We start from the raw sequence: 15,327 nt of genomic DNA, 5'->3' as shown, positions 1-15,327 counted from the left end.
TTGGTATGTGATACCACATATTTCATCGTTTTAAAGTAAATGTCTTGCTTGGTGCCCAAAGAGACCATTCCAAGTAGCCCTTTGATTCATCTGTGCTACACATCACCAGCCGTTACACTCAGGCGGGCGGAGCACTGGTATTCTGCTTCTCTCCCTCCTCTTCATACTTTGTCTTGTGATAGGAAGAGCTGCTAAGAGGGGCTTTCTTCTTCAGTGGTTTCTGGAGTGAAACCATGCCCGATGGCATTGTTTATTTAATACATTCTCTGAAACATATCTTTTTTTTTTCTCTATTTAGACAGATCTGATTTTTCACAGTGGGCTTTCAGTGTTCTTGAGAACTACATGTCCTGGACTTATTAACTCTCTGGTGCCACTGTGCCCTCCATAGTGACTGTAAATGGAGCTCCTTAGAGAATTTTTAAAAACCTGGAGAATGTGGTAAAACTAAACAGTTAATATAAAGTGAAGCATATTTTCCAGAGAAATAATTGCTCACACTGAACGCGTGCACTAAATGTTAACAGTGGCTGTTCATTCGGTTAACTTCAAAGTCGTGACTCAGGTTGCAAAGTCAAGATTCACTTTGAAATCACACTTAGGCTCAGGAATTTATTTCTTTTTCTTTCAGTGGGCACCACAGTTTACTGCTTTGTTTAACACAGTACCAGCCTCTGTATGGATCACACATACTCTGCCCTTGACCATAGCTATCGGCTCTCTGTAACCTCAATTATATCATATCTCAGATATACAGTACTTATTTGTACTGTATAAGTACTGTATATCTGAGATATGATGTACTGTTTTTCTCACCTCCAGTATTCTTCCAGTTCATAGTAAATAATTGTCTTTAACTTGCAGTGTAGTTACCCCCTTTCCTCGTTGGGAGTTCTCTAGGCTTGAGTACAGAGCAAACTAAATAGTATTGATATCATGTGAAGCCAAAGTAAACTGGATTTTCACCACTACCCTCACATGCCTGCTGTATTTAAAAAGTATCATATGGGTAGGGCCCTGCCAGGATATGCCGCTTGATACCCATCATGGTTCCAGAATCTTTCCTGACTTTCAGTGTATAAAGATTTATATTCAGTTGATCTTCCAGAGTTCTCTAAGTCTTCCACAGAAGGACAAGTTCATACTAGACCAACTCAAAGAATGTAAGGGTCTGACAGTGTGTTGGGTGAGAGCTATAGTGCCAAAGGGGCCTGAATCCCATTGGCAGCTCAAGTTGTCCGCTCATCTCAGCTCAGAACCTAATCCTTACAGCTTTGTTCGCATCCTGTCTGTCCACTGTACAGCTATGGAAGTGGCTGTTTTGTGACTTAGTTTTTAGGTGTCCTCTGCTATAGGGTGAACTATACTCTGAACCTAGTTTCTCTTAACAACACATTTGTCTTCTCATCATAGATCATTTCTTATTGATTAAATATTGCACTGTATTTTAGAAGGTAATCTTTTCTCCGATTTTGTCCTGAAAGTGTGTGGGGTGTGCTCCTGAAGGCTTTCTCTGTTGCACTCCATGTTCTGAACTAGTGCTTTGATGTCTCCACGTATGTTGCGTGGATCTGCCTCCCCTTATGCCCTTTCCTCTGTCTAGATTGCTGAAGCCCCACCTCTTCGCTGCGTTCCATCTTGAGTGCCGCCCCTTCTCGATTCCTCTGACTTCTGTACCTTTTTGTGGCACTGTAGTTTCACACCTTAACATTAGCTGTTTCATCTTCCATGCTAGAACTTTTTTTTTTTTTTTTTACATATAGTATCTGATAGAGTTACTAGGTACTCAGGAGTTAAAATCTCCACTTACTCTAAACTAGCTGCTTTCAAAATACTGTCTCTGGATGCATCACCTGGTAACTTGCTGGAAAGGCAAATTCTTGGTTCCCAACCAAGACCTAAAAAGCCAGCCACTCATACTGGGCTCCAGCAAGACTTCATTGAAGTCTTCACAAAGAGATGGTGTGCAGACTCTTTATTAAGAGTTTGGTTTTGCATTGACAAGGAGATGCAGTAGTTTTCTAATTGTGCTCAGTTAAGACCTGAGGATTCTGTTTAAGGGCTTTGTCAGGAAAGGGAGAGGATGAAACAGAATTCCTTATACACTTTTTTGGCCACAGCAGCTCTGCTTTAAGTTTGCTGATATTGAAATCATCTGGAGAATGTTATGTACTTTGGAGAAACAAGAAAACATCCTGTTATTAGGAATCATATAGTGGTACACACCTTTAATTTCAGCACTTGGTAGACAAAGGCAGGTGGATCCCTATTAATTCAAGGCCAGCCTGGTCTACAGAGTGAGTTTTAGGATAGCCAAGGCTACCCAGGGAAATCCTGTCTCAAAACAACAACAACAACAACAACAACAACAACAACAAACAAACAAAAACAAAGCAAAAAAGAAATTGTATATAAATGCTATATATCACATTTAATAATAGAAACATTATTCTATAGAAGAAAACCCACATCATGGCTTCTGGAAAACTAGGACATGATAAAAGAGTGTTTTCAGCCACACATTTATGTGAGTGCCACGGAGAGCAGACATAGTCATCCATATCATCTTCTCCTGGGATCCTGAATAGATTAGAAACATCAGTTATAACGACCACTAGCAAAGTTTTGTGTTACATTTTAATGGAAGCACTTTTTTCTCCCTTTCTTTTTCTTTTTTTTTCTTCTTTCTCCTCCCCCCCCCTTTTTTACAGGGTTTTTCTGTGTTTTTTTTTTCTGGCTGTTCTGGAACTCTCTTTGTAGACCAGGCTGGCCTTGAACTTACAGAAATCTGCCTGTCTTAGCCTCCTGAGTGCTGGGAGTAAAGGCACGTGCCATAACTAAATGCTTTGAGTTCAAGTTTTAGTGTAAAACAATAGTTTCAGTTATCTGAAAAATCTTCTCAATGCAAACTTTAAGCTTAAAAACATTTCAGGAGTTTTTCAAAATCAATGGTGGTTATAAACAATTTTTACAATGTTTAAGTGTACAAAGAATAAAGTTACACATTTCATCTTAACTCACCATCTGGAAGCTATTTACGATCATGTTCACTTATGGAAATGAAAGATTGTACTGAAGTTAGTCCTAAAAATTCTTCATTTAAACTGCCAAGGGGGTCAGTTTTGAAAGTATGAGGGAAATACAACTCAAATATATGGAATGGCTGATCATTATTAGTATTTTCCAAGTAGAGATTTTAGTAGAGGAAACTCCGTATCTGCGCTGATCTGCCCAAAAGTAAAAAGTATATGTGGACTGCCTTGATGGAACTTCAGAGGAGAAGCCAGAAACGAGCATGAGCAGAGCCCCCACCGGCAACCCGTTGCGGAGCAGCCAGTCTGCCTCTGTGGAACTGCTGCAGACGCTGACTGGCAGATCTTGGTGGTCAGCAGCTATTTGAGTGGCCAGAAAGTCCATCACCGTGAATGTATGATGCAGGCTTTCAGCTCTTTTTAGGGTTTCCAATTTTAATGGGCTACTTGTTAATGAATAATTTAATTTCTTCAAGGAATGCAGGTCAATGAAACCTCAGTTAATGGCCTTGAGTGCTGATAAAAACTTGTTTCTTTTGCTAATACTTTGGAAATCACTTGACAACTATTAGAGTGATAGGCAGCAGATGAGGAGAAACAGTTGAGCTCCTGCCTGACTGCAAAGCTGCTGTCTTTGATCTGTGTGGTGTGTGTAGAAAAGCTGATGCTGCTGGGCTTGGTGGCACCTGTAATTTCAGCACTCAGGGAGGCAGAGGCAGGTGGATCTCTGTGAGTTTGAGGCCAGTCTGGTCTACAAAGTGAGTCCAGGACAGCCAAAGCTACACAGAGAAACCCTGTCTCGGAGAAAAACAAAACAAAAAACACAGAAAAACCAAAGCAAACAGACAACAACAACAAAAACCATACACAAGGGAAAAAAAGCTGAAGCCTTTCATCTGTGTGACAAATGTAGAAAGACGTTTGTCTTAGTTACAGTTTCTATTGCTGTGATGAAAACCATGACCAGAGCAATCTAGGAAGGCATTTGGCTGATGTGTCCTCAATCACAGTCCACTGATGGAATCTGAGGCAGGAATTCAAAAAGGGCAGGGACCTGGAGGCAAGGAGCTGATGTCGATGCCATAGAAGAATGCTGCCTACTGACCTGTTCCCCATGGCCTCATCAAACTGCTTTTTAAATAGAACACAGAACCACCAGCCCAGGGATGGCACCACCCACAGTTGGCTGATCCCACATCAGTCACTAATTAAGAAAATGCTCTTCAGGCCAGATCTTATGGAGGCATCTTCTAAGTCAAAGTTCTCTGCGCTCAGATGACTGTAGCTTGTGTCAGGTCTGACGTGAAATGAGCCAGCACAATGAAAACGTGTTATTTTGTGGCAGGTGCGTGTGCTTGCACACCATTATCGTAGCTTGTTTTTACTTTGTTTAATCCTATGCATTAGTAAGCTTGAAGCAGGATGTACAGGCTACAGCTGGACTTTAGAATGTCTATAATTTCACTCCTTTTATGGACTTAGTTTAGATAGAGTTTGTAGACAGATGCACTTCACTTGGGCATGCTCATTCAGGAGCTAGCAGTGACAGATGTCCACAACCAGAAAAGTTAAGACTGTGATTGTGTATACCGGGTTTTACACACTCATTGAATATCTTGGTGTATTCTTAAAAAGTTCTGGTAAGCAAGGACATGTTTCATTTGTTTTGCTACTGAGTTTATCTAAAACTAAAAGTAAATTCATTCATATTTTTGCTCACATCGATAGCTTCTTAGCCCCTCACAGAAAATCAGAATGTCACTGTATTATAAATTGCATCTTTGCTGTTTTCCAGTCCTTAACTGGTTCTCTGTGTAAAATCAGACTTTGCTTTGTGGCCCTCAGTTTGTCTGATTTTGCCTTTGTAGCTCCTGGGGCCTTGTCAAAATTAACCCGAGGATTGAAAGACGAGTCACTGGCTTATATCTACCATTGCCAAAACCATTATTTTTGTCCAATTGGCTTTGAAGCAACCCCTGTTAAAGCTAATAAAGCATTCAGGTAAGCAGCTCCGTACTCAATAAGAGTACTTCACCAGAAAAATGTGTTGTACGAAATGTTTTTGGGAATTAAACAGATTCTAGTCTTTTAGAGATTGGGAAGTTTGGTAATATGTTTTGTTCACACCAAGTGTGCATATGTATTGCAGGACTGAATGCACTTAAAAGCTGTTGCTCAGTCATTGTAAGAGAAAGCCATCTGAAGCATCACTTTTATAACTGTTATACACAGAATGCAGGGGCCTTCACATGCTAGCCCCAGTGTCCTCTTCATTGTCCTACATGCCCGTGGGTCAAGACTGCTACCACTGAGCACTTTAAAAGCCCCTTCTCTACTCATAATGAAGAAGGTATTTGTCAGGGTTTTTCTACAAGAAGTTCAGGACCAGTTTTATCTCATGGTTTTATTTGCCTCTTCCTTTTGGTTTTTATTTCTTGAAAACATATTTTCACACATATATGAACATCTGTCTCTGTGAAGGAGATGTGTTCAAAACAAGGGAACTGAGGTTGAATGTTACTCGTTCTCTTTACCACATTTCTTCCAAAGCAGAGGTTATTGTTAAGAACAGGTGAAAATGAAAGCCATGCATGGCTATCTGACCCCACTGATTTTCTGGTTGATTCAGACTTGGCTTGGTGGGGTTGGTGACTGAGGAGGATGAAAAGATTGGTGGCCCTTGGAAGTGCTCTCTAGAGTGAGGGTCCAGTGTCTGCCTGGAGGGCATGGCTTGGCCTTTAGGACAGGAGGGTTTTTATTTCCTGGAGGCCGTGTGTCCCTGCAGTCCCACTCAAAGGCCCTTGGTGCCTCAGGCAACCTGAATCAGGTGCAGAAACTGGAGGAGCCAGGAGGCTGAAACTGCTTGTGCATGAGGAGCAAGAATAAAACTGCTCTTTCTCTCAACTCCGGACATGCTCTGATCACTTCCTGAAGTGTGGGGCACTGCTGCGGTTCTTTTGTGATTCCAGCCTGTGCTTTGACCTTCCTTCAGGTACCTACAAAGTGTGAAACACACTTTGACTTCCACTGCTCTGTTCCTTTGATAGTTGGACTTCACCAGTGAGTGCCTTGTGTTTATGAACTGCCTGAATCATTCTTAAAATTATGCAAATCTCTAGGCTCCTTTCCACACTTGAATTAGAATTTCCAGGGATGGGACTGGAACACTGTATGTTTAAAATTGTCATCTTCCCCTCTGATCTGAGGAGGTCATATATTAAAACATTTGTAATCTTAGATTTTTGAATATGAAAGTGACGAGGGCTCAAACCTAATTTGGGGATTTCTTGAATGGCCCAAATAATTGCTGATATTTATTCTAGATCAACAAAGCTGTCTCTGAGTTTTAGTTGGAACGGCATACTGCGGGGAGTGAATGCCACTTATCAAGTGGACTGTGAATATATTTTCTGTTTAGCAGGGGCCCTCTCTCACCACAAGAAGTAGAATATTGGATTTTAATTGGAGAGTCAAGTAGAAAACATCCTGCCATTCATTGTAAAAGGTATTTTTTTAGTAGCTTTTATTGTTTTTCTTTAATTGGGGTAATATTTCCTTCACTGAGGGCACAGATCAAAATTGTGCAATTAAATGCATGTAGATAAATGAGCACACCAGTACGGTCATGACCCAGTCAGTGTGCCACAGCAAGTTCTGCTATGATCTGTTTCTCTCCAGCCCATAGCCGGTGTGCTTCCCATTGCCACAGATTTGAGTTTCCTCTTCTGGAATTCTATGAAAATGAATTTTTTTTTTTGGTCCGCTTTTCCATTTCAGTAATATATTAAGTTTTTTTTCTAAAAAAAAAAATTAGAATTGCTTCATTTTTGCTTTAAATCCTGATATTTGATTAAAATAAAATCTTGCTTCACAGTGATGGCACACGACTTTAATCCCAGCACTTGGGAGGCAGGGGGATCTCTATGAGTTTGAGTCCAGCCTGGACTACAGAGCGAGTTACAGGACAGCCAAGGCTACACAGAAAAAAAAGCTAATAAAACAAAATAAAATCTTTAGGACTAGTGAGGTAGCTCAGCAGGTGCAGGTGCTTGCATGCAGGCCTGATGCTCTGAGTAGCTTTTAAAGGCTAGTCGATGGAACAGTGCTGACACAGGAGAATAATCACCATTTCCTGCTGTGATATAGTGTGACAACTTGCTCTTGGAAAAAGCTTTATTACAGTGGTACTTTGGACCTAAAAAAAACTATCCTTTTTCTTATTATAGATGGGCAGATATTGTCACTGACCTAAACACACAAAATCCAGAATTCTTAGATATCAGACATCTAGAGAGGGGGCTGCAGTTCCGGAAAACAAAGAAGGTAAGAACAGTACCATGTTGGAAGCCACTTCCCAACGACCAATATGCAGTATTTTATTAATACTCTTGATGTGGTAAATAACAAAACCAAGTTCAAACTATCATAGTCAGGAAAGTAAGATGTATTTTATGAACGCAGGCTAACTTTAAACCCCTAGCCAAGGAGGACAGTTGCGGGAAATGACACCCAGTACTGCGGCAACAGTAGCAGCCAAGTGCTCCGAATGCTAATCACTCTTAGGTAGGCTGTGCTGTGCCTTCAATTTGTGACTTATTTTTAGGTCTAGATTGAGACTTACCTGCCTTGGTTGAGTTCCTTTGGCCCAACTTTGGTAAATTATGCTCACAAGGCAGAGCCATGTGTTGAAGCATGACTGCAGAAAGAAGCTCTCAGGAGCAGAAACAATCTAGATTGAATAGGCAACCTTTTTTTTTCTTTTTGCTATGAACATAGTGATAAAAGAATAAATGAAGCTGGGTGTGGTGGCACATGCTTGTAATCTTAGCTCTTAGGCAAAAAGATAATGATTTTCATGCTAACCTAAATTACAGAGATTGTGTCTTAAAAATCTTGTACACACACAAACACACACACTTATACACGGGGGAGGGAATGAGGTAAGTATTTTAGGAAAGGTGAGGAGGAGATAGACCACACACACAGAACAGGAAGCATGACCTTGAGTCAGGCTGTGACTATGTTGAGTCTAGGCTGTGGAGAGGCATGTAGGGCAGGAGTGCTCCGGTCCCTCGGGGCTTTGTTATATTGTAAAGGCTGCTGAGGGGACCGGTGAGTATGTTAGTGTGCTCTAAGTAGTGTTTTCAGACACGTGAAAGGGTAACACCATCACTCCGAGGGAGTCATAAGGACCCCACAAACTTACACAATTATTTTCTCTTTATTGTCTTCATCTTTTTTCTTTCTCAGGTTGGAGGAAATTTGCATTGCATCATAGCATTCCAGAGACTCAGTTGGCAAAGATTTGGTTTTTGGAACTTTCCATTTGGAACCATTACACAAGATTCACAACCTCCCCAGGGAATTGCCAAATCTGAGAGCGAGGACAACATCTCTAAGAAGCAGCACGGGCGTCTGGGCAGGTCCTTCAGTGCTAGTTTCCAGCAGGACTCAGCATGGAAGAAGATGTCTAGCATCCATGAGAGAAGGAACAGTGGCTACCACAGCTACGGTGATTACAATGGTAATGACTGAGCGTGTGGAAACCGAAGCACCGGTGTCTCCCACACAGCTGTTATGTTCAGGAGCGCATTAAGACTTCAGATGGTTTCTTAAAGTCTAGCAATAGGAACAGATCTTGTGGTACAAAACATAACCTGTAGTTCTCTAGTAAATAAGCATACATATGATTACAATGGGTGGCTTCAAATAGGCAGGCAGGTAAAAAAAAAGATTACTGCTCTTTTAAAATTGAAAGCAGATAAGCAATCTGGACAAAGGGTTTTTAAAAATCCGATAAAATCATAACTGCTTCAAAGCAAAACCACAAATGCACTTAACAGAATTAAAACTTGAACTATTTAAGCATGAAGTGATTTATTAAAACTTGATCCCTAGCTATTAATTACAGATACTTTGATTCCTAAGACCAATTTGCAAGGCACCATCACCTGCCCTTAACAAAATGGGGGCTGTCAAGTTGTAGTTTTTACTCATGGTTAAAGTTCATTTAAAAGTATCTTGCTAGGCTAGTTGTTCTTTCAGTGGTGGCAGTATCCACCTCACCTCCGTGCTTTCCTGAATAACTATCTCAGGATTCTTGACAGAGAAGCAGAAAAGTACTCAAGAAACTGACCTTTTCTATAGGTGCAGGTGGGGCACTGATTCTGGTACTCTTGACTTTGCACAAGAAGAATAGGCCCTGAACAATGTCTGAAGGTCTAGAACACCTTGTTTTAGGCATGCAGTTACAGAGCACTTGGAATCTAGTTTCTACATCCATGGTAATATGTGCAGTGAGATCTGATACTTTATTGGTCTCTTAATGGAGTCACGTGTTAAACAGTGCTGAAGACATGTTGGCGATATTCAGCTCACTCTGAGGACAACTCTCTATTCTCAATTCTGAGCTGTTTCTTTTTGTGAAACATCCAGTTGTTTGAAGTGTGTGTTAAATATTTCAGATGTGTGAACTCAATACTTGAGCTCCTCTTTAGCTGCTGTTTTTCTTTTGCTGCAATGTGTGACTTCCATTGTTCTTTCATGTAACAGGATCATTCCAAGATTCAAGTCAGTAACTTGGTGATTACAGGGTGCTGAGTATGTTAGAACCATATTGCAATACACCTCATCGGGAGGTTTCAGATTTTTATTTTTAAAACATTTTCATTTGTCTCTTGAATTTTATATATATTTACCCACTCATACAGCTTAGTGTACAGAAAGGGCTTTATATGACAAAATGGTCCTGTTTCTGAAGAGATTATTTAGCTTGAAATGCAAAAGCCTGAAAGATTTGTAGGTTGTTGATTTTGTTATTTCATACTGGAACTTTTAAAATGTTTTCATCAAATAAAGTTGTTTTTTTTTTTTTACTCGTGAATATTAACGTCTGTTTTGTAGTTAGGGTGTATCCTTGGAACTGTGTGAAGCATATGATAATTTGGCATTTCCATGTAATTAGTGTTACAAGAAACATGTTGCAATTTTTATAATCAATGAAACAATGTGATAGGCTGATGACTTATACTTCATGCTTGCTATTTTCCAAATACTTGGATACTGATTCTCTAGTACTTCATAACATGATACGGAAAAATTTTCATATTAGGTTGAACCAAATGAGGTTGTAATTTTTGTGGATCAAGTGTGTTTTCAATGTAAGCTGTTTTTTAATAGTTCAATTGAATATTTCAATGAAATAAGTTTGAAGAGCTAAGAGGAAAGAATACAAATGCAAAATAAAATAGAAACCTTAACAAAATGACAGCTGAGGAAACACGAGTTTATTTCCTACATACTAGTTATATGCTCTATAAAAGCAGACTGATGTGTGAGCACTTAAAACTTCAACTTACAAATTTAAGTTACTGTTTGAATTCAGTGGGAGGTTTTTATCTTTTTGGGGGGTTAAGTAGGTAAGAGAATCTGAATACTTATTTTTGAAAACTAGTAATATTCCTGTCCTATTTGCTAGTCAACCCTTTTTCTAATGAATGATAACTGGCTCTGAAATTACTAGTTGTTTCACCTGTGAGATTATGTGGTTTGAAGAAAAAGATGTACTAATGAATATAGTATTTAGAATAGTGGTTGGAGGGCAGGAAAGCAATTTAAATGCTTGTTATAATAATTATTTTTAAAAAATGTGCTTTTAATTGATTAGTTTATAGAGACTGTTAAATTGAAAAGAGCAAATGTATGTCAAATATACACTCCTCGGTTTCTTTTCTTTCAAGAGCATTTCATATTCAAAACATACTGCTCTGGTTTAAAAGCATGCCTAATACTTAAGTAGGCACACTATTTGTTTTTATCCAGCACTCAGGAATTTTAAAAAATCCTGTAACACTTCCTTTCCTCACCATTATACCAGTTACAAGGCAAGAAACCATCTTGTCACACTGGCATAGTAACTGTCATGTTTCCCAAGTTGCTTTGTTTCAGCCATGCTTTGTTCAGTTAACAGAGTTAACTGCTCCAGGATTATGACATTATTTAACTCCCTTTCACTCTTTGCATTTCTTCTCTGCCAATCTTTCACTTAAGAATAAAAACAAAACAAAACCCCAATCTTAAATCCCATCACTTAATAGATGTTTTCATGTGAAAACTCAGCGCAGCCCTCAGAAGTTGGTGGTACTAACATGTGCCAGCTAAACCTAAGGCTTTCACTGGTGAAGCTTCTTGCCAAGGGTTATAGAGAATAATGGTTTGCTAGAACTTTCGTAAGAAAATACTGGATTGCTTAAAAACAAGTGGGTTTTCTTTTTCCTCACAATTCTGTAGACCAAGACAAGGTCTTGGCAAGTTTGGTTTCTTATCTCTTAGACTTGTGATCACCCCTTTTGTCTTCCCATGGCCTTTCTCTTATTTGTGGGCACCCTTGGAGTTTGTGTTCCAACTCCCTCTTCTTACAAGGATGGCACTTATATTAGTTAGTGGCGACAGTCTTTGTGTACATCTACGAAGAGATAGGAATCAAATCCATAAACTTAAACATGTCTGCATGTTTGTGATCTATCACTGATCATGACTGTTAGACACAAAAATGGTTTTGCTAAATGGTCCCTACTGGCCTTATTGTTATGAGAATCACTTTCTAAAAGTCACTTTGAATACAGGGGCATTCTAACATACTTGGAAATATGTACTCAACATGTGAATTTTGAATTCAACATGAATTCTCACCTGAATACACAGTAATTCCATTGGCCAGATACGGTCTGAACTAACATCTGCTTAACCTGTAATCCAAATATTTTCCACAGGATGCAAAATGGCCTGGAGAGCTTCCAACAGGAGACTTGAGAGGTCATTTAAGCAACATTTATGAACTTCTGCTGTGTGTTACAAGTAAGGATGTAACAGTCATCAAGACATATTGATTTCAACAAATTTATAGCCTACTATTGGAAGTGATAAAAAATAAACAGGCAATTGTATTGCCCTCGGTAAAATACAACTGTACTAAAATGAAAAATTCGTAATATTACACCTTGAGGAAACGCTAAAAGCACTTTGTGAAACTTATGGCCTTTAAAATAAGCCAAGATTAATACAAGTTAACATGGCTACTATAAGCCATCTGTGTGGACACATACGTTTTTGCTAAAACTTGATTTCTGATAAGACTTCTGCTGCAAACGATTCTTTTAAAAAATTATCTAATTCTAGTCCTCCCCCACTTTTTTTTTTTCTCTGACAAGGCCATGTGGGTCTTGAATTTGTGCTATCTCTGTCTCCCAATGTTTATGATAAGTCTGGATATCTTATTTCTTATTAGTACCTTTTTACTGGGTCTGAATGTAATTCCAATACTGTACATCAAATCGGAACAACTGTATGCTAAGTGCTTTGCACACAAACTCTGCTCAGTACAAGATTTTACAGACGATGGACCAGAAATTCTGAAGACACGTGATCTCCGCAGAGTTAACTAACCACCATAGTGAAGTTTCGGGTTGGTTTTGATTTAGCAAGAGGGTACCGGGCCTTTTCTGGGCCTACATTGCCAAAAAGTCCTTTCTCACCACGGCTGTGGAATTCCAAGTTTCAGATGCTGGCGGAAATTCGCGACTAAGCACTGCGTTGTACCGCCACCTAGTTACTGAACGGTGTCTTGCAAATATTCACCTGTTCTTTTCTCGTCTCACCCAAAACCCGGCATCAAATCTACAAAGCTGGAGGGACAATGGGGAAGCTGATATTGAATACACAACGGGGACCTCACTCCACTAAGAAAGCCAACGTGCAAATACCTTTCATGCCTAACAGCCAGCCGGAGAGAAACACTAGAAGAAAACTGGGTCGCAACCCCGCACTGACTTCCGGAGTGTTCCGGCGCGGGATTTATACATCAAGCGTCAACGCGAGACTCCCAAACCTCGCACTTGGACGGTGGCCGAGAGGTTGGTCCGCGGGAGGCATCAATCGCAGCAGGCTTAGGGCTACCTCCCCTCCCACCGCCGCCACGTCCAGGTTGCGCCTTTCTTCCGGGAGGCCAGGCCCGCTCCGGAAGTGCTTCCGCCTGCGGCTTTCTGTTCACGCCCCCGCGGACCCGGGTGCCGGGTGGAGAGCGGTGGGCTCTGCGTGAGTGGAAGCCGCTGCCGTGCCGGGCCCGCGCGGTGCGCCTGCGCCATGGGCGTCCACGGGCTGTGGAGGCTGCTGGAGTGCGCCGGCCGCCGGGTCAGCCCGGAGGCGCTGGAGGGCAAGGTTCTGGCTGTGGGTATCCTTCACGCCGCGCCGCGGGACGAGCGTGACTGGGCGTCGTGGGGGAGCCGTGCCGGGCGCTCCCCGGGGCCACCCTCCGTCCCCCGGGTTTTGGTTCTCCCCGCAGGACAGTGAGGAGACGTACGTGATAACCTGCGGAATAGCGCCTTGCTCTGTAGTACTGTGGATCTGGGAGGTTATTCTGTGTGGGCGGCTCAGCGTGGGGAGGACAAGGTAGAGAGTTCCCGACCCCCCGCCCCGCCCCGCCCCGCCCCGCCCCGCCCCGTCCTTCTTGAATAGTTAACTCTGGTTTGCTGGAATAAACAGTTCATGTGGTGGTAGAGTGGGTTCGTTCCTTTGCGGCTTCTGTGATGGTTGTGTGAGTGCTTAACTTTCTGCCTCCGGAGTTTTCTTTGGTTTTCAATTTTGAAAAATGTGACGGTAATTTTGAAATTTGTTATGTTCATTTGTTCCACGACACCCCCACTTCCACTCCCTCCCCTCCGCTTTTCCCCTTTTACAATGATTCTTTTAGCCCAGAAGCTGGAGGTACCTTTACACCGTTTTCCTAGTGAGAACTAGAGAAACTTGTAAATAATTGTTGAAGGTGCGCGCGCGCGTTTTCTGTAAAGTACAGTAAAGAGGCCACTGATGAATCAATTTTTAACTGTGCCCAGCTTGTAATTAAAGGAGAACTTGTTCTTTTGGAGAAATCACGTTTTATGCCAAATACGCTGATGGCAAAAATTGAGAATTTGTCCTAACAAGTTTTTACACTGGGTTCAGTAAGTTACGTAACCTGAAGAGCTTTGTAAACTCACCCTAGTGGTTTTCCTTTGTCATTGCAGTTTAAGGATTTCTGAATTATTAGTAAATGAAAGTACATTTGAGTGAGGGAATTCTTGCATTCTTATCAAATGGTTTCAGCATGGTACAGGCAGAGCTCTCTTTTAGGGTGTATGAGAGCCCGGAGTTCCAGCCCCATCTTTGAGAAAAAGTAGTGCTGATGACACCATCAAGAATTTAAGTTATTTTCTCTTTCAGCCCCTAGAAAGGCTTAGGAGTTCTGCATTCAGGAATCTGAGCGGGAGAGTAGGGGATGGGAGTAAGCCATGTAGATTATCTGCGTGTCGAATAGAAGTGTCACTTAGGGTATGAAGTTCTTTTTAGGGGGTTATTAAGCTTTTCTGAAGCAATGGACCATTTAACTAAACAATTGCTAAGGAATCTGCATACAATCACATATGCCTAATGTAATAATCCGATTATCTCTGTAATTTAATTTTCTATATTTCATCATGAGAACTCTGAGATCTGAAATGTAGATGTTATTTTTCTGTTTGCTAATAAAGAACTTATCTACGATTATCTCAGGTTTCTTAATTTACATCCTTTTCCAAATAAACTTTGGATTTTAGACCATGTGGATAGCTGAGTGTTTTATTTAAACAGTTTGTTTGTGTCAAAAAATTAAGAAATAACGGTTTAGGTTTTTTTCATTACAGACCTTAACATAAGTTAATGTATTACCAGTATTAGGGAGATAATACCCTCACTGAACACATACCAGTATGGATTAACCTAGTCTTCAGTCAGTGGCCTCCTGGATTAAGAAAAGTTCTCTTTTGTTCTCAAATGTTATTGAGCCTTTGAGGTTCAACTCTAAAGCAAGCTTTGACTTTTACTTTAATTTTTCTAGCCCGTGGAGAATTTCTTTTTGTCTTGTGTGTTGAAGCTTGATGAATCAAAGTGTGTAACTGATTTTATGTTTTTTTTTTTAACTAAGAATTTCATGTTAGAACTCCCAACCTTCCATGAGTTAATTAGTTAATTTAAATGTGAAAAATGAAAGGGAATTACTTCAGTGTGATTTAATGTTTCAGGAATATGGAGTTTAATCTTTTCTCAGGAGCTGCAGGTCCTCGACCCACAGATAGCAGCTTTAAGAGCTGTCTTGACTCTGACACTGGGTTTTTTTCAGTTCTAAAGTCAAAGTGATGGGCTGCGTAGAAACTTCTTCAGTCCTGTATGGCAGTGTAACAAGCAGAAACGGGCCAAGCGGGAGCAGTTGTCAGGGCCATGC

General features: G+C 40.7%; 2 protein-coding genes across 18 annotated transcripts in view; both read left to right on the top strand.

Moving 5' to 3' along the window:
• Bivm (basic, immunoglobulin-like variable motif containing) overlaps positions 1 to 10,764 on the top strand; it is a 33,906-nt gene extending 23,142 nt beyond the window's left edge. For 11 of the 16 annotated variants that reach the window (XM_060379823.1, XM_060379822.1, XM_060379818.1 and 8 more), the window contains 4 exons: positions 4,901 to 5,033; positions 6,451 to 6,537; positions 7,259 to 7,355; positions 8,283 to 10,764. In XM_060379823.1, coding sequence (XP_060235806.1) covers positions 4,901 to 5,033; positions 6,451 to 6,537; positions 7,259 to 7,355; positions 8,283 to 8,567 — 602 coding nt within the window. In that variant the 3' untranslated portion in view covers positions 8,568 to 10,764. Of the gene's footprint in view, positions 1 to 4,900; positions 5,034 to 6,024; positions 6,093 to 6,450; positions 6,538 to 7,258; positions 7,356 to 8,282 lie in introns of those variants that run through there. The other 5 variants (XM_060379828.1, XM_060379829.1, XM_060379831.1 and 2 more) reach the window with 5 other exon arrangements.
• A 2,262-nt stretch (positions 10,765 to 13,026) lies between these two features.
• The window catches only part of Ercc5 (ERCC excision repair 5, endonuclease), a 34,458-nt gene continuing 32,157 nt past the window's right edge, over positions 13,027 to 15,327 (top strand). The window contains exon 1 of one of the 2 annotated variants that reach the window (XM_060379816.1): positions 13,027 to 13,260. In XM_060379816.1, the coding sequence (XP_060235799.1) occupies positions 13,173 to 13,260 (88 nt within the window). In that variant the 5' untranslated portion in view covers positions 13,027 to 13,172. The remainder of the gene's footprint in view (positions 13,261 to 15,327) is intronic. The other variant, XM_060379814.1, reaches the window with a different exon arrangement.

This window comes from Meriones unguiculatus, chromosome 3 (assembly GCF_030254825.1).
Source record: "Meriones unguiculatus strain TT.TT164.6M chromosome 3, Bangor_MerUng_6.1, whole genome shotgun sequence".
Lineage (NCBI taxonomy): Eukaryota > Metazoa > Chordata > Mammalia > Rodentia > Muridae > Meriones > Meriones unguiculatus.
The sequence above is the reverse complement of the archived record's forward strand: the minus strand, read 5'-3'. Positions and strand labels throughout refer to the sequence as shown.